Source organism: Triturus cristatus, chromosome 3_2 (genome assembly GCF_964204655.1).
Source record: "Triturus cristatus chromosome 3_2, aTriCri1.1, whole genome shotgun sequence".
NCBI lineage: Eukaryota > Metazoa > Chordata > Amphibia > Caudata > Salamandridae > Triturus > Triturus cristatus.
In genome coordinates, this window is record NC_140584.1 from 993,480,900 (window position 1) to 993,499,639 (window position 18,740).

General features: G+C 41.5%; 1 protein-coding gene across 1 annotated transcript in view; it reads left to right on the forward strand.

The window, feature by feature from the left end:
* SSC4D (scavenger receptor cysteine rich family member with 4 domains) overlaps positions 1 to 18,740 on the forward strand; it is a 451,954-nt gene that overhangs the window by 87,694 nt on the left and 345,520 nt on the right. Inside the window, exon 2 of the mRNA XM_085649606.1 lies at positions 2,109 to 2,267. Within this exon, the coding sequence (XP_085505732.1) occupies positions 2,225 to 2,267 (43 nt within the window). The 5' untranslated portion in view covers positions 2,109 to 2,224. The remainder of the gene's footprint in view (positions 1 to 2,108; positions 2,268 to 18,740) is intronic.

The following is an 18,740-nucleotide window of genomic DNA, read 5'->3' on the forward strand; positions in this document are numbered from 1 at the left end:
ACGATTCGTCCAGAAATGGTATTTCTGTACGAATCGTACTTGCTAGATTGTACGGTGGATTTCCCGGGTACGAGTCGTATGGAGAATACGCTCTGTACGACGAATCGTACCCGGGTTTTACAGGATCGGAATCTGCACCTAAATCTGATTTATTTTTTACGTTAATTTTATTTATTATATTTAATATTATTTTGTATGCATATATTAAAATTGATATTTTGTACAACTATGTTTTTTACTTTTTGGTATTTTTTACATTGATATTTATAACTCAATATTGGTGTATGGGAATATTTTGGTGGTCGATATTCTATCAGTGAACCGGTGCCTGTGCAGGCCCCTTTGTAGGGGTTAGGATGTACCTTTCCGACTGCCTTTTCATGGCGATCCTACTGCCATGGAAAGGCAGTCGGAAAGGGACTTTGGGGACAACAAGCAGAGCCCTCATTCCCCGTGAGTCACTGCTGAGTGGCCAGTGGGTCACATGTGGTGCCCCCCAGACATCCATGCACCATGTGCCAGGCACCTTGAGCCTGTCGGAGGTGGTGGTCTGTCCCCCAGACCACTGCGGTCTGACCGTCAGCATCATAATGCAACGGTCGGTATAATGACTTGGATTTCGGTAGCGGTCTACCAACATCAAAATGAGTCCCTTAAAGTTGTAACTGACAAATTCACCTAAATATAACCTTATGTTAAACTTTGTTTTTTCCTAACGTATAAAAAAAAAACAGGTCTTTTTATCACACCTAACTATAATGTTATTTTAACCTTTGTTTTTTCAGTAAATGTCTAGGACATGCGCGGCAGGGTTTTAGGCTGCAGAGGCCAACCCTCATAAAAGCAGCCAACCCCACACTACAAAGGGCCTTTGGTCATGCATGGTAGGGGGTTGGCTGCAAGGCCTGCCAACCCCCTCAAAGGCAGCCAACCCTATACGCCAGAGCCTTATTTACTTTTAAGGATAGGGGGCCACGTGGCCCCCCTCCCTGAGCATTTTTCGGTTCTGGGGACCCCAACCCCCAGGGCCTTTTGTTTCATAAAGAGAAGAGGGGCCGCGTGGCCCCCACTCCCCGAGCTTCATAAGGCCCTGGGGACCCTATCTCCCAGGGCCACTCCTTTAAACAAAGAGGAGTGGGGAGGGCATGGTACCCCTACCCTGGCTGATTTCAGCCCTGGGGCCGGCATGATTTTCAAGGGGAGGAGGGCATGCTCTGATGGCAGCCCTGGAGACCCCATCCCCGAGGTTTGTTGTGCTTTTTGGGGGGGTCGGAGTGCACAGCCCACTCCCTGAGCTGATTTCGGCCTGACCGTCACTAGGTAATATATTTTTGTGTATTCACTGGTAAAATAAATGGTTAAAGTGACATTATAGTTAGGTATACTAATAACATCCTAGTTTAAGTTGAAATGAACATATAGAACTTCACTGAGAAAACAGTGACTTCATAGTTAGGTTTTGAAATAAGGTAAAAACTGATGTTTAATAAACAAAAATACCTCTGAAATTCACTAGTTATAGTTTACTGAGCTAACTATGTCTGGTGCTTCTGCCATGAACTGTTTATGGCCTCACATATTACATCACTCATGAAATGTTAAATTACATCACTGATTACATCGTAAATAGAATAAGTGTGGAATATGGCCAGAGGGGGAAGGGCATAAACGCTAACAGATAAATACTGTAAAACAGTTATCATACCGTTCCATACCGTATCATACCGTTCCACGTCTATCCTGTCTCATCACAAGATGTTTTCCATAAAGCTTAAAAAAGCTAGCTGGACAATAACCAGGCCCATCAGCCATTGTAGAGGAAAAAACATTACCCATCAGTCTAGTCAAGTAAATGCAAATATACTGACACAGACAGGAAACAGGTATGCACATAAGAAATTATCCTTGTCAAAATGAATCGGACACTTTTCACATTGATGAATTGTTGTGCAAACCTTAAATAAATATTTCAAGTGTAGTCTAATCTATTTAGAAGAATTGTAAACATGAATTAGGAAGGCGTGTCCTCCAGTCCTCCATTTGGTGATGTGCTCTGACTGTGAGGTGTGCCAGACTATGGCATAATCTTAAATTCTTCTTCTTTTAAGCCTTTCAGGTGGTGCTGTATCCCCAGCCGGAATCTCTAAGACATTGGCTACAGTGAGAGACACGTAGGAGCGAGGCAGAGGCCACCAGCTCCGTGGAACCACAGTTCACATAGGCTATGCTCATCCCTCTAGCCTTCGCCATCCTTCTCTTTGCCACCGGTGAGCTTTATTTCTGCTTCCTAACTCCTTACTAGTAAATCAAGACGGCTGCTGCCAAACTATTAAGAGTAGACTTTGATCCTTGTTTGGCTCTAGCAAAAGTGAGTTAGGGATCAATGACCACAATAATGGATTTTTATAATGTTTTAAAATGTTTTGTTTAATTGGTTATTTTTTTTAATGAATGCCACATTACTAATTGAAGTTATTTGTATGTTTGCTTTTTTTACTGCTTTTTCAGTACTATTGTTGGCAATTGTAACCTACCTCCTTTCTCTGTTTGGCCTTATGGAGTCTACTATCAGTTGTTTCATACTCTGAATCACACCTCACACAAATTACTTCCCAGGCCAATCAGATTTCCTTTAGGCTTTCTAATCTGTTATCATTTTCATGGGCGATTATGGCTCCGGCGAAACCCTGAGGAAGGGCTGAGAAGAGGCCTGAAAAATGTGTGTGGTTTCTAGTCCACATGAGCTGGCAAGGTGCCTGGATTCTGATTCTGACACTCTGCTTTTTGTGAATTAAACAAATGGTGGTTGGTACATTGAAAATGGTACCAGATTAGAAAGTCTACAGGAAATCTGATGATTTGTTTTGCATTCATGGTCTTAGACATGAGAGTACCAGACACAAGAGTGATTTTTACTTTTAAGAGCTACTGATGACCTGGGAGCTGTATTAATCCCCTAAGGATTTTGTTTCTCCACAACTGGACTTGGTCAATACGTAAATCGAATATCCAATAACAATAAATGTAAAGCACATTAGGCTTCACAATAATGACTACCAAGTACTGTAAGAAAGGTTTATTAAAAGTTTAAAAGCATTACAAAAAGTAAATAAATGACACAGAGTCAGTCAATTAGACATTTGTCATATAAAAGCATGAAGCTCAGAATAAAATGCAGCCAAGCAATAGCAGAACAGAGTATAATTTAGCTCAGTAAACAGGTGATAAATTAGAAAGAAGATAGACAATCATATTTGTCAGCACTATCCCACAGACTCAGATGATGGAGTTTCCATCCCCGGTGTTCCTTTATTTATTTGACGTTTTATATAGGTCGAACATGACCCGTTAGGGTATCAGAGCGCTTTACAGGGATAAACATGTTACGTACAGGTTAGGCATAGGCAAAATACAGAGATGGGGGTAAGGGAATTGATTACAATAGGACAGGCCAGAGTTATATACAATGATCAGTACAGTACCAAAATCGGCGTAAAGGAATTGACTACTATAGGACAAAGGCTAGAGTTATATACAATAATTGGTACAGTACCAAAATCGCGACATGTCAGAGATAGTAGTAGAAAACCAGCAATTGTAATCGAGTGAAGCAAAAGAAATCAAATGGCGGAGAGAGCTGGCAGAGCATTAAAAGGAGTGGGAATTGGTACACAGAGGGGGCCAAGCATTACAGACTATGCACAGAAACCAAAGCAGTGAAAGAGGCGGAGTGTGCAACAACAGAGAGTTAATGGAGGAATTTGCTCATTGGGAAGGGTTTGGCTTCCTTTTTGAAGAATGACAGAGACTGTATTTTTCTGATAGAGGAAGGTAGCGAGTTTCAGATTCTTGGTGCGGCCCCAGAGAATGCTCGGTTGTATGTTTTCTCCTTGCGGGAGCGGGGTGGCTGGAGTACACGATCTCTGGCGGGCCGGGAGTTTCTGGAACTCCCAAACACCCACAATTTTCTGGGCGAGATATGCTGGGGAGTTTGTGTACAAGGCTTTGTGTGTGATGCAGGCCAGCTTGAGCTGGATTCTGCCTTCAAGAGGAAGCCAGTTCAAGGCCTTCAGATGTGGTGAAATGTGGTCAAATTATTTTGTGCCAGATAAGAGTCTAGCTGCTGCATTGAGGCAAGCCTTTTGGGGGGCCGTGGAAGTTTTTGGTAGGCCAGATAGGGTAGAGCAGCCGTATTCAATTCTGGAAAAAACTAACGCCTGAACAGCGGATTTGTGGTTGGCAGTTTCAAGGAAGGGTATCAGCTTTCTCAAGTAGCTCAAATGGAACTTGGCAGTTTTGTCCATCAAATTGATATGTTCACTCATATTCAGGTTGCTGTCCAAGATTATCCCGAGAGATTTGGCAGAGTCCACCACGGTCGGTCTGCAGTTGAGTGCTGTGATTGAGTTAATCCATTTTAGGATGTCGTTGGATGTTTTTGAGGGGGAGATGAGAAGGAACTCCGTTTTTAGGGCATTAAGTTTGAGCTTGTGGTTGGCAAGCCATTGAACAGTCAGTTTCAGGGCATCATTCAGATAGGTAATCTCCTCTAGAGAAGAGATTTTGATGTATATCTGGGTATCATCAGCATACATGTGGAAGGATATGTTAGCCGTGCGAAGAATTTCAGCTAATGGTTCAAGGTAGAGATTGAAGAGGGTAGGGGACAGAGTAGAGCCTTGTGGGACACCAATGGAAATCGGGGAAGGAGCAGATAGGTTGCTGTTGACCAAGAATCTCTGTGTCCAGTTCTGGAGGACTGAACCAAACCATTTGATAGCGGTACCTCCTAGACCCATCCTATGTTCGAGGCGTTCAAGAAGTTTCTCATTATTGACTGTCGAATGCCGAGGAAAGATCCATAAGGATCAAGAGACAGGTTTTGTGTAGTAAAGGAAGATGCACAGTACAGCTGTATAAGTAGATAATCCTTTATTGTAGCTTGCTTTTAGGATAGGTGAGTAGGAGAAGATAGGAAGTACATATGTAGCCCCAACAGGAGCAGGCTCTTAGCAGCTCAGTCTGAGTTGACCAACTGACACTGTAAGCACAGAGAGACACCCAGGCATTCCATGATGTCATGGTACATTCTTCAGAGCTATTCAGTGGAGAACAGTAGGGAAGTAATTTACTACACATCCTCCTTCCTTAGGGAACGACAACAGAAATAAAGAGAAAGACAAGTAAGATACCTCAAATATAACATTAGCATGAAAGTACAACAATGAGATGCACATATCTAATGGTGTATTACATGAGGTATCAGAAATACCACTGGCATGAACAGAAATGCATTAAGATGCAAAAATAACTGAATACATGAAAATTGCAAATAACATTAGTACACGCCCCATCCCCCTCCCTTAGGGAAAAAAAACAAAGCAAGGCGTAGATGAAGAAAACCAATGCAACAGAGAAGGGTGATCACTCGCATAACCTCCCCATAAGAGGGTACACCACAGGGTAGAGACCATGGCAAGCAAAGGAGGGTGATGACACAAATGGGCAAACCCTTTGTTCTAAACAAAAACAACATCCACAAGATCCAAAGAGTATAAGTTACTCTAGATAACGGGAAGAGTGCAACCTCCCCAATAAGGGTACACCAGAGAGTAAACGTTCTGGAAAAGGACAATAGTTCCCCTGATTAGAGTAGAAGGCATGATGACACCGACTAAACACTAAAGAAAAGCTTCTCACTAAAAGTCCTACGAACGTAAAACCCTTGGCCATGAGTTCCATGCAGGTGGACTTCAACCGAAGAATAGTGTCAAGATGAATGGGTACCCCATTGGTAGTAACCCTTGGAACTGACGAAACACCTTACCCCAAACAAGAGAACAACACAGGGTACTCACCCTGGAAAAGTACACCACCTCCCCTAAGTAGGGTACACCACGGGATACTCACCATGGAAAACTACTCAACCTCCCCTTAGTAGGGTACACCACAGGATACTCACCCTGGGAACTGATTTAGGGCACTGACTACCCACAAATAACAAAACCTCCCTTAAATAGGGTACAACTGAAAAGAGGCGCTGTCTACGCACAAGAGGGTACTAGCCCTTGGAACAAAAAAAAAAACAATCTCCCCGAGTAGGGTACACACATGGTTACCACACTTCCATAAAGAATAGGGATACATATGCGCAAACAGAATATTGATAAAAGAACAAAACTGCATAGTAACCAATTCCAAAACCAGTTCCTTAACCACTTGGTGAGTGACGTCTCACCCAAAACCCATGGTAATGGAGCACGTTCAGCTTTATGGTTGGAGATGAAGGGCTGTGTGGGGACTCCATGAAGCCACCTCGTCATTGCAGTGAAGAACTATGTCCCTAAATAGAGCACACTTGGCTAAATTAATGGAGGAGAACGCAACAAACAGAACAGGAGACAGTCACCAAGTCCCTCGATGAAACCGCTGACATGCCGCACTCGGTCCAAAAGTACAAGTGTAGGAAACGTGGTTGGCCCAGAGAGGACATTGCACCAGTTTGAAGTGTGAGCCACGACCAACCACAAGATGGTGGTACGCTTTAGACGGGGAGCCGGGTGGCTCATGGCACGTTTGCCCAGCAGAGCGTAGTTAAGCAGCTGGGAGGATTCGAAAATGCTGGAACGTCACAGAGGAGAGGATGCAGGCCTCACGAGACTGGTAAGACTGTGCGCGTCAAGTGTGTGTGCGCGGTGGGGGGCATGTGGCTTGTTTGAAAGGCAGCGGTTCAACAGCCATCGAGCATATGCAACATCATGAGTGCACATAACAGCAAAGAAAAGTGCACCCCCACTCACCGGCAAAACACAGTCACAATCCAGCCCCCCAAACATGCGCGTCGGCTCACTGAGTCCAAATTCAAAAGCTGCACTGCCGTTTGACAGGAAGGGAGGATCCACTCTGGGGTACAAAAACGGCAAAACAAGGCGCACCCACTCGAAGAGAAAACACACAGTCTCTGCCTCCACGAACATGTGCAAGTGCTCACCCAAGATGCCGCTACTTGTGCAACAAAATGCTAGATCAGGTCCTCTAAGCAAGTTCCTCAAATTGGTCGCAGTTGAAACTGATTCAGCCAATATACCGCCTCACATATGCACTTACACAGCTCTCACTGCAGAGAAAGTCACAATGTGCAAGTTGAAATACACTGCTATCCTCCTTAGATGTAGCTTGCCTAAGTATAAACTGCCAGTCTCTGCCAAAATAATAGTTGGAACACTTCAGACTTTGTTGAAGACGCTGTTAAAAATGCACAGGGAGACTCTGCTGGATATCGATTTTAGCTCCAGGTCAATTGGTAGTTCACTGAGGAAGTAGACGAAACGTGCTGTTATACCACGACGCTTCCCAATCAGAATGAAGGCCAGCTAAAGTAGGTAAACACCGCAGGCCTCAGGGAGGACCGTTGCTGGAGACGGCAACAGGGTGACAGCAGGCTCACCTATGACAAACGCCCAGGCTGTCCAGATGGTACAGGACACTGGTGGGGCTGGCCAGGGAGTTACCTTAGAGTTTCAATTGACTTTTTAAGTCCTTAATGTCTTTGGTTCCTTAGTTGCTTGGTACAGAGTCCTCCTTACTCCTTACTCCACGCGTAGGTTCAAGATCGTCGACAAAATGTAGTAAAGGAAGATGCACAGTCCAGCTGTATAAGTAGATAATCCTTTATTGTAGCTTGCTTCTAGGATAGGTGAGTAGGAGAAGATAGGAAGTACATATGTAACCCCACCAGGAGCAGGCTCCTAGCACCTCACCCTGAGTTGACCAACTGACACTGTAAGCACAGAGAGACACCCAGGCATTCCATGATGTCATGGTACATTCTACAGAGCTATTTAGTGGAGAACAGTAGAGAAGTAATTTACTACATTTTGCCTTGGTCAAGGGCTAGGAGGGCATCATCAACGATGTGAAGAATGGTAGTTTCAGTGCTGTGCCCCGGCCTGAACCCTGATTGGAAATCGTCAAGCAAATTGAAATTAGCGATGTGCTGGCTCAGTTGTAGTTGCACACATTTCTCATGTACTTTCGCAAGAAGAGGTATATTCGAAATTGGTCTGAAGCGGTCTGGAATTTCCGGATTCAGAGTGTTTTTTTTTAGGATGGGAATGACACTTTATAGTAAATGCAAACTCTGCATCAAATTGTGGTTAGGTTCTCATGAGAATCGCATTGTGGTCCCAATAGGAGATACCTGGAAAAAGCATTCACTTTGCTAATACACTATGAACCGAAGCTTGAGAATAAAGCATCATGTTGCACATGAGCGAATGGCATTGTGTTCACAACATTGTTCACTTAATATATTTTATATGCTGGATGCACAGACTTAAAAGGATAGAAAGATGACTTGGCAAACAAATAAAATGGCAACAGGCAGCAACAAAATCGAGGTCTTTGTTATCCAGTTTTAAAATAAACACAGCTTCTCTGCAGAATATCTCAAATTCATCATGCTAATCAAACTTTGTTAATACAATAATGCTTTTTCATTAAAGCAGCTATACCATGAGTGCCCACTGGAAACTGTGAGGTGAGGCTTGTTGGATGAGAGCTCGGCCCATTTCTCTGCGGGGCTGTTGCCTGTAATGCTGCAGGGCCCTGCCATATCTAATGTTCTCCACCACATTCTCTGAAGCAGCCTTTGCTTCATTCCAGAAACGATTTCACAGAAAGCTACAGATGTGTAGTCAGGTCTGTCATTCCGCCGCAGCTGCATGGCCAAGCCGACAGCACTTTTACTTTTTCCAAAAACAACCAGACAACCAAACTGGGGGGATATTTTTGAGAACAAAACAAAAAAAACAGTGTCTCACATGTGCTCGAATTTTATCCCCACACCATAGGGGTCAGGGAGGAGATTTGTGAATTTTTCATGCCCAGGACTGCCATGGACACATGACAGACCCGGACAGGAAAAATGTGTGGGACAGGCTTTGGTGGGACTCACACAACCTTTGCATTCATGGGCACAGATATCAATTGTGCAGGAGGTGCAATGCTGTTGGTGTCTAGCGCTGTAGGGTGCCCTGTGCACCACAATTATGGATGTTTGTACTACCAAAAAGGATATTAGGGCTCCATTATCCAAGCATGTATGAAGAGCCATGGCACCCTCACAATGCTACTATCTGTGATTCCATTTTTGCAGGAGTGGTTTGCCACACAGTTCTGCATATTGGACAGCTGTTAGCAGCTCCACTCTTTGAAAACCACCCCCATTCTCTCAGCAGCTAACTACTTTTCTGAATTGATAGATCCCAAGTAAAAAATTGCTAAAAAACTGTTTGAGAAATTGGGTATAGTGTAGAACCAGTAGGTGCATGGCGCAGGCATATTGGTCACCAGGGACTAGCGCTATCTGCCCCCATCCATTTGCATTGAGCCAGTGGTGTTATGTCCAGACAACTGGTCTATATTTCAAAATGTTTAAAATTCTGAAGTTGATTTGTTACATCTGGCTCTGTATGAACAAGAGCAAGCCCGGCTTATTTCCACTAAAGGACACAATGACACCCTTTCACGGTATATGCATGCAATGAACCCCGCCAACCCACCTTTAACTACCTAGGTATTCATATTTATAAAGGGATAAAATATTTTTCTTGTAGGCAATTATAAGAGAGCAATAGTGGCACTCATGGGTCAACACAGTTGTGGAGAGCCTCCCATTATGAAGGACTAAAATGGTGCTACTTCCCATACTGTTCTATTACTTAGTAAAGAATTCCCCTTAATAATGCCCAAAAAACTCTTCAAAGACAATCTGACAAGGCAGCTGGGGGTAAACCCACAAGAGTGCCCCGGGGGGACTCCATCAACTCCACTGGTGCTGACGCTGACGACGGAAGGGGGGCGGAGCCCAGAAGCAGACGAAAACCCGGAAGCAGAGGCATCGAAAGGAGGACGCGAAGAAGGTGAGGAACTCGAGGAAGACGGACGAAACGGAGAGCGCGGAAGCAAGGCAACGGTGACGACTACGGAGGAGCCCAGCTGGGCGGCGGCTCGAGGAGACGACGAAGAGGCGGGAGCCAGGACACAGGCGGACCCCGAGGAAGGCGCTCTGGACGAGGCGACCGGGACCCTGTCAGCGGGCTCCGGTTTCTGGCGAGTGGTGGGGAAAACAGGGCGTTCCTTGTTCGGGTGGTGGCAGAGGGAGTCTGGTTTCTCGGGTTTCTAGACGGGGTGGGCTAAGGCAGCCGGGAAGGCATAAAGAGGGGTCTGAGTCCTCATACATAGACAAGAAAGTTACCACATACGAAAGAACACCACAGGACAGAAGGGGGTATACCTTTCATCACCATTGGGAGTGCCCTGAAGAAAGGGCCCAGGGATGTGAATCGGGTGGGGGAACCCTCTGAACCCAGAGTGCACACGAACCGCAGGGCAACCCGGGGAAAGAAAACCCTGTAGGGAGTCCGGTAGTGTAGAGCCAGAAAACCCGTTGAAGCGGGATAACTAACCGCTTGTCCTTTTCTGTTTCCGAGGGAACGTCCAGTGAAACCAGCCCCATGAAGAGACCCAAGCAGACAGAAGAAAGCCCAAGAACCCAATAGAGAAGCGACGACAGCAAGGAAATAACCCGTACCAGAAGAGGACAATCACCCCCGGTGTACTTCCTTTGTACAGGGCCAATAAAAGCCTACCTACCTCATAACCCTGTCTGTCGTCTTTGTGGACTGTGACAGACAAATTCTGCTCTGCAGCATAATATGGTGAAATGAAAGGAAGCGTGCTACTCTTCAAAAGCAGAAGAAGCCCACAATGGAGGGTGGAGTGGGCCTCCACGATATGGAGAACTACTACCTTACGGCTCAACCGCAGTGGGTGGTAAGGTGGAGAACAATGACTCCAATCACACAGGCCACCTTCATCCAAAAGGTTCTTGGTCCTTGTTCCGTTGAAAGGAACATACACTCTGCAAGTTAAAGTATTTATTTTAACCTTAAGAGCCTCAGTTACAGCAGCGCTCCTAGTTAGCTCACCCATCTCTCTCCGTCTCCTCTCTCCGTCTCCTATTTCTCTCCACAATATTGAATTCCATTACATATTCCTCAGATTCCACACAACCATTCTATACGAAACACTCAGTATGACTTGACCCACAACCCATCCCCTTTTGTATATACAAGTATACATTAAAACACCATCATGGAAGATTACACAATCTACTTATTTCTATGAATGAAATCACATAACCATGCAGGTGGTCTGCTGTTCCTCTTCATAGAGTCCACTCATATAGCTTGAGTGTTCGCACCAGAATTAGACCCTGTGAAAGATTCCAAAGCTAATTCTGAAGACAGACCAAAGGTTGGTTTAGATGTAACATTCATGTCACCACTAGAGTTAGATCCTTCCTGAAGGTAACTTTAGAAGGTATACAGGACCTGGAACCTCATTACTCTCCTCACAAATATAATTGTCATCAACAGAATCATATACAGCTTCTACCTGATTACTATCACCATTTACTTGAGAATATCCATTCTTTTCTTTACACTCATCCTGTAGCCAACCATAATCATCCACACTTCTCTTCTCGCTTAAAGTTCTCCAACATTCTCCAGATGCTTTAATTACTGTATTCAAATTCCATACTTTGCCATTACCCAACCACACTGCATTATGTAACAATTCCACCACTTCCTCAGGAGGATACAATTGTGATTCACTCTTATAGACTTTCACTGGACTTTTAATGCACACCCAATGACCTAATTTGAAATCGACAGACTTTACATTATGCTTAGAATCATAATTTACCTTGCTTTTGTCGTTTTCCACCAACATTCTGTGACGAATATCCTTCACTTACCATTGTTTAACCCTAGTATACAACAACCAACAAAGAATATATTTCGATCTAGGATTCATTCCTCTAATGACAACAAAAAGTGACATTGCTGTAAGATTGTTCCTAGTAACAAGATAAAACCAAACCATTTTTCCAAGTTCCTTGATCCAATCTTTATTAGTACTGATTATTAGACGGATTAGACCCTTAGATCATGAAATTAAATCTTACCAGATCAAAATGATCGCTGACAAGCAGTGCTGCATTACCTTCAGATGGGAAAATGTAATTAAGAAATTCTAAAACTGAATCCACCATCTTCAGAACTGGCCAGTGAGAAAATAAATCCATTCATACCAAAACATATTTCGGAGGAACATCAAAATGACCCATTATATGAATTGCAAAAGACTACCAAGGAATCATAACATCAGACGTACAGGGGTGAGGAATTCCTATAGTCCGACACTCAGGACATATGGTTTGGGGACAAAGTTAACACGTTTTTATTCGTATTTTGTCCTTGGGGCAAGTAGGCTCTGACTGCACTACTGACAGTGGTTCCAGTATAAAAATGTGTACACACGTTTTCAAAGTTTAGCAATATGAGGCTATGTATAATGATCCCAGTATGCTCTCTGATTTGATGCAGATATTTGCAGAAGCTTGAAAGCAAGTTTGATGATTCTTTGCTTTCAAAATAAAACATTCATAAAAAAATGAAAGCAGGGAAAAAAATATTTCTCTAAACTACTGTAAAATTTTAGGTACCATTTCTTTGCAAAATCATTTAGTAACACGTGTTGATGCATGCGAGCATTTCCCAAAAATATTCATAATGGAAAATCAGTGTAACCAGTTTCAATAAGATTATGGGAAACACAAATAAACAAGCATTGGTAAAGCCAATAGGTCTGAAATTGGTGTTCAGCTTTTTAGTTTTGTCAGTGTTTGAATTGTTTTGGCATGGTTTTTGTAAAAACATATTGGTGTGGGGGCTGGCGGACCCCCACCATTATAACAAACATTGGCAAATGCAAACATAGTTTTTGGTCTCAAAAAGCACACACTGCCACAGTAGTTTCTGGCACTGAACAAAACTATTTTGTGTGCCGATATGCTCCTTCGGAAAAAGCAGAATGCTGTCACTCACAGTGAAGCTAGCCAATACATAGAGAGAGAGACAGAATTTTAATAAACGCGAAAGGTCATGGCAGACCAAATTAGGGGACCAATTATTAACGAAAGTCTCAAAAGTGCACCTATGATATATGTCCTTGCATTGAGTGCAGCTATACGGCTTTTGTGAATTCCCAAGAATTTATTTATAGAAGTAGGACAAGAAATAGTACTCCTAGAAAGTATTTGTGAACTGCATTTTAGCATGAGCAAATTTGCATGTGTAGATCTGCTCATGCGAAAATCTGAGTGTTTCCAAGTTCACTTTCCCGCCAACCACTTTTTTCCCAACTCTGGAAGAAGGTTTACGTCTGCCATTGTCAGGGAAAAGATTAGAGAAGAGTTGTTGAAAACCCTTAAAACATGCAAGTTAGTAGGTTTGCACAGACTCAAAAGGGTATTCTAACCCTGGAACTATTGCTTACCACTACCTTCAGCCCCAGTATGTAGATCTGCTCAAATGTGGCAACATAAGGGAATTGCAAATATTCAAACACTACTATGGTATGAGCCCTGGCATAATCAGACAGGCTATATCAGAGCTCTTACATGATGAGATTGCTGCCATAATTTGTCGCAGCACTACATGGCACCAAAGGGACAAGTGGATTTTGTTACAGGAAAAGTAGATTTATGAAGCAACCTGCCCTATGGACAAGTAGATATTTTATTAAATTCCACTCCCCTGAACATAGGACAAGGTGTGAGGGACTCGTTCATCATAAGACAACTTTTACAATCCCTTACTAATCTCGCAACAGCAGAATAAACACCAGGCCACCAAAACAGTTTCTTCACAGTCAAGTTTGTTCTAACAATTCCAAAAGGACCTTCATGGCATAATTCCATTACCATATTGCGTAACCTACAAAGAGCAGTCTACCATCTCTAAAAACTACATAATTCTCTATATTTAACTCCAATTTCAATTCCCAAAGAGGTCTAATAAATTCTGAGAATTAATCCTTATTCGGCCAACCATGCTGGGTAAACCCCATAACAGATTGTTGTAGCACATTGTCACTTCCATATTTTTTTCCCAGTCCTCTTTGTTTATATTGGAAGAACTTGAATCATAAATCATTGGCACCTGTAAATCATTCCATACCTCATCTTCACACTGTTGTAAATGAAGAGGCATCCTGGAAATGAAATCTGTTTCCCTGGTGTATGCACCATTTTGAAAATAAGTATACACCATTTTTTAAATGAATGACATTTTGGATTCTCAAGGAAATATGTGTCACCCTTGCAGAAGCATTCACTGTACCTCCCATTGTGAAACTTGTGTTGAGTGGCTTAGGCTCACAACAGATGGTGAAAGCTTTGCCCCTAAATGAACAATCTGAAATGCTCAAGTCCCCAGGCACAAACTAATGCTTCCTGCTTAATAACGGGATACTTTCTTTCCGTTAGAGACAGCAATCTAGAAGCATAGGCAATGATATGTTCTTTACCCTTACAATCCATCTGAACTAAAATAGCATCCAATCCTTTATTAATGACATTTGCAGTTAAAATACATTTAGCACTTGGATCAAAGCTTTCTAATGCTAAAGGAGAAATAGTTGTTTTTTTAATGTGACAAAGATCATTCTCACATTCCGCCAACCACCCAAAAACATTCCTGTTTTTTAGTAGCTGCCTAATGTGGTAAGTCTTCACAGAACAATTCGGACCATACTTTGCACACATTTCTGCCATACATATAAAGGAACGCACATGAACTTCACTTTTAGGTGTAACTTAATTGAACTCACGCAGGTGGGTTTAGGTCTAATACCATTCTCATCAATGATGTGACCTAAACATTAAACACTCTAACCCAGCAAACTTGCACTTTGGGAATTCAGTGGTAAGCGCTTTCAGCATAGAATCATGTTCCATTCTATCTTTACCCAAAATCAAGGAGTCATCTTAAAAAAACACATACTACTTTTCTTGCCAAGTAGGTTGAACATGAGATGCTGAAATAAAGCTACTGCGAAGCCAACCCAAATTGCATACCCTAAACTGAAAAAAGCCAAAAGGCATAAAAAAGGATGTTCAAACCAAAGGTTCTGGTGATAGGAGAATTTTGTGATATACAGATGACAAATAGATAGTGAAAAACCATTGGCATCCTTAAGGCAAGTCGCCATTAAAATGATTTTCGGAAGTGGAAACCTGTCCACAACAATGTTATTGTTCAAACTGTATTTGGCCAAAATATTAAGTTATTAATATTATTAGACAGAAATATAGTTGTCAAGAATATTGTTTTTCCAAATAGGTAATGTTGTTAAGAATATTATTGTTGTATATATCGTTTTCAATAATATAATTGTAAAGAATATTGTTTTGTAATTAACTTAATGTATTTAAGTTTATATATTACTTTTATGTGTTGGTATTGTTTTTATAGTTGCTATTTTTTTAAAAAATATAATTTGCGATTTTCAGTGATTTCGAATTTTGAATTTCATTGCTAATAGTAATTTATAGTGTTGTAGTGGGTTGTTGGGTTTGTAGGGGTATAGGTTGAGAAGTTAATTAATCATTTTTAAGTAAGTATGTGATTGGTTTTATGTATATTATGCAATATTGATTTATTATACTTATATTTTAGATGTAGGTTGGTAGATTTGTGGAGGTATAGACTTGGAAGTTAATTAAGTAATAATTAGCAATTAATTTTATTAATTATTTAATTGATTAATTATGTAAGTTGTGTAATATTCATAGATGTTAGTTATATTTTAGGAGTAGGCTACTGGGCCTGTAGGTGTATATGGTGGGAAGGTAATTAAGTAATAATTAACAATAAATTAATATTTTATTATTACAGTGTTAATTGATTGATAATTATGTACATTATGTACGATTGATTTATTTTAGGTATGTTTTAGGTGCGAGTAGCTAGGTTTTTAGGAGTATACAGTGTGAAGTTGGTTAAATATTCATAGAAAGTAATTATTTGGGAAAGGAGTTGGCCTAACGGCTAGGGCGCTCGACCTCGGACCTGGGGAACTGGGTTTGAGTCTCGGAAATAATGCCGAACATCCTGTGATTCTGGGCAAATCACATAATCTCCCCGTGCCTAACAAAAGAATGAATGTGTGTCCTAATGTAATGTAACTGGTGCTATGTAAAGTGCTCTGATACCTGATTGGATTTGGGTCAAGTTCGCGCTATATAAACTCTGCAAAAAAAAACAAAAAATGATTAATGTATAATTATATATTTAATTGATTGATAATTATGTTAATTATGTGATAATTATATATTTTAGGTGTGGGCTGCTGGGTTTATACAGTTTTTGGTGGAAAGTTAATTAATTAATAATGAATGACCCATTACTTGATAATTAATTATGTAATTGTTCATCAATTATGTACATTTTGTTATGCTTATTTATTTTCATTGTATTGTCAGTGTGGTTACTAGGTTTGTAGGGGTATAGGGTAGAAATTTAATGAAGTTCTATTTAAATTAGCATGGTATTTTAATTGAAAATTAATTATTACATCGTTTATGAATTTTGTAAATTGTAAATTTTTATTTTTGTATTTTTAATTTATATTTTATATCAAGTAATGATGTTTAGATTTATAGTTTTATCTTGTTTCTACATTTATTCAAGTATGTAGGGTGTTTGAAGTGAAGTAATTTACCCTTTTGCGACACTGACTGGAGTGGGAATAGTAAATTTAATCCCTCCGAAGTCCAGTGCTTTCCATATTGTTGCGCAGACTGAAGTGGGGATAGTTGAATTAACCCCTCCGTAATCAAACGTTTTCCCGACCATTGCATAGATTGGAGTGGGAATAGTACATTTTGCCCCTCCAAAAACCAACGCTTTCCATACTGTTGCACAGACTAGAGTCTAATTAGTAAATTTAACCCCTCCGAAGTCCAAAGTTTTTCCTACTGTTGCGCTGTTTGTATTGGTAATATTTAATTCTTCTGAAGCCCTACAATTCCCCTACTGTTGCATAGGACTATTTACCCGGAGCCCCTGATGAAGTGTTGGACATGAAACGCGTTGGGCTGGGTGAGCGATTTTCTGTGGACAATGCTGTGGTTTTCCACGACTGCTTCCTGCAAATAAAGAATTTGGCGGAAACCTACCTGTTCTGGGCTCTTCCTTAGCAGGCGACTTTGCTTTTGGATCTAATACGGCTTGCCTGAGCCGTGGAAGCAAGCCCTGGTGTCGTAAGGCACTCCTGGGATTCCGTCAAACAGCGGATTGTTGATGGAACAGGTGCCGTATTTGAAGGGAAATTCAAGCACTTATGGCGCTTCAGGACATTGCCACACGCCACTTGGATTGAATAGTTGATACTACAGCAGTTCCACATACGGCAGCTCACTGCAGTAATCCGGCAGCACTACGATTCCCATAAGGCCATGGTGATGGTCATGCCCACGGAGGCGGGGTAATCTTATTACAAACGATGCAGCCAAAATAGCCATTACCTGGACTACTTACCAGGAGCCCCTGATGAAGTGTCGGACATGAAACGCGTTGGGCTGGGTGTGCGATTTTCTGTGGACAATGCTGTGGTTTTCCACGAGTGCTTCCTGCAAATAAAGAATTTGGCGGAAACCTACCTGTTATGAGCTTTTCCTTAGCAGGCGACTTTGCTTTTGGATATATATATATATATATATATATATATATATATATATAATATTACCTACTGGCGGTCGCCAGTAGATAGTTCTAGTTAGGACCGAGTTCCCATAGGAAATCTGAAAATTCTATTTTGAATAACTTTGGCGCCGGTTGACTTACCTTCGTGAAATTTTCAAAATTTATGGGGCGCTCCGCTCAGCTCCTACCCTGAAAGTCTCGGGGTGATTCGTCAAGCGGGGGCTGAGAAAAAGGGGGGTCCCAAAACGCGTTTTCCCCATGCATTTTCCCATAGGACCTTTAGTCGAAGGTACAGCCCGAACGGCTTAACAGAATTACTTGAAATTTGGCAAAGAGGTAGTCCTCAGGTCAGGCATGTGCCTTTTGCATATATGGTGTCAATCTGTTCAGTAGTTCCTGAGAAAATTGCAGTTAAAAGTACATAAATATCTATATGCGCGCACCGTGCGCGTACAGTGCTCGCAAGGTGCGCGCACCAAATGTCTGCGAGCGTAATTCTGATTGGTGGTTAGATGTCAGTCAACATTCTAATCGGTCGAAATCAGGAAGTGTCGGACGCCATTTTGTGTGTGACAGTGAAAAAGAAAGGTGGAGAACGTGAAAAGGGGGCAGGGTAGAGAGTTCCTGACACCCTAGCCTTTGTCAGGGGGTCCCTGAAGGACCCCGAAGGGTGAAACAAACATTTTATTTTTTTTCAAAAAATCGCGGCGTGCGCGCACGGTGAAAAACCCTTAAAAAAAAAAACATTTTAAACTGTTTATAAGTTTATAGAAGATATTAACTATGCTGTTCAACTTTATCCAAATTCAAAAAAAAGAGTTGAGCCATTCCATATTACAGGATACAGTCAATGTATAACTATATACATAGGTAGTTTATTGTAAAATAAATATATAAAAAATATAATAATACATACATAAATTAGCATTTAAAAAACCTTACAAATTCACTAAAAAAAACATAGGTTTCACACACGTTATAGTTAGAAATTAGCATTTAAAAAACCTTGCAAATTCACTTAAAAAACCATAGGTTTCACACACGTTTTAGTTAGGAATTAGCATTTAAAAAGCCTTTCAAATTCACTGAAAAAACCATAGGTTTCACACATGTTATAGTTAG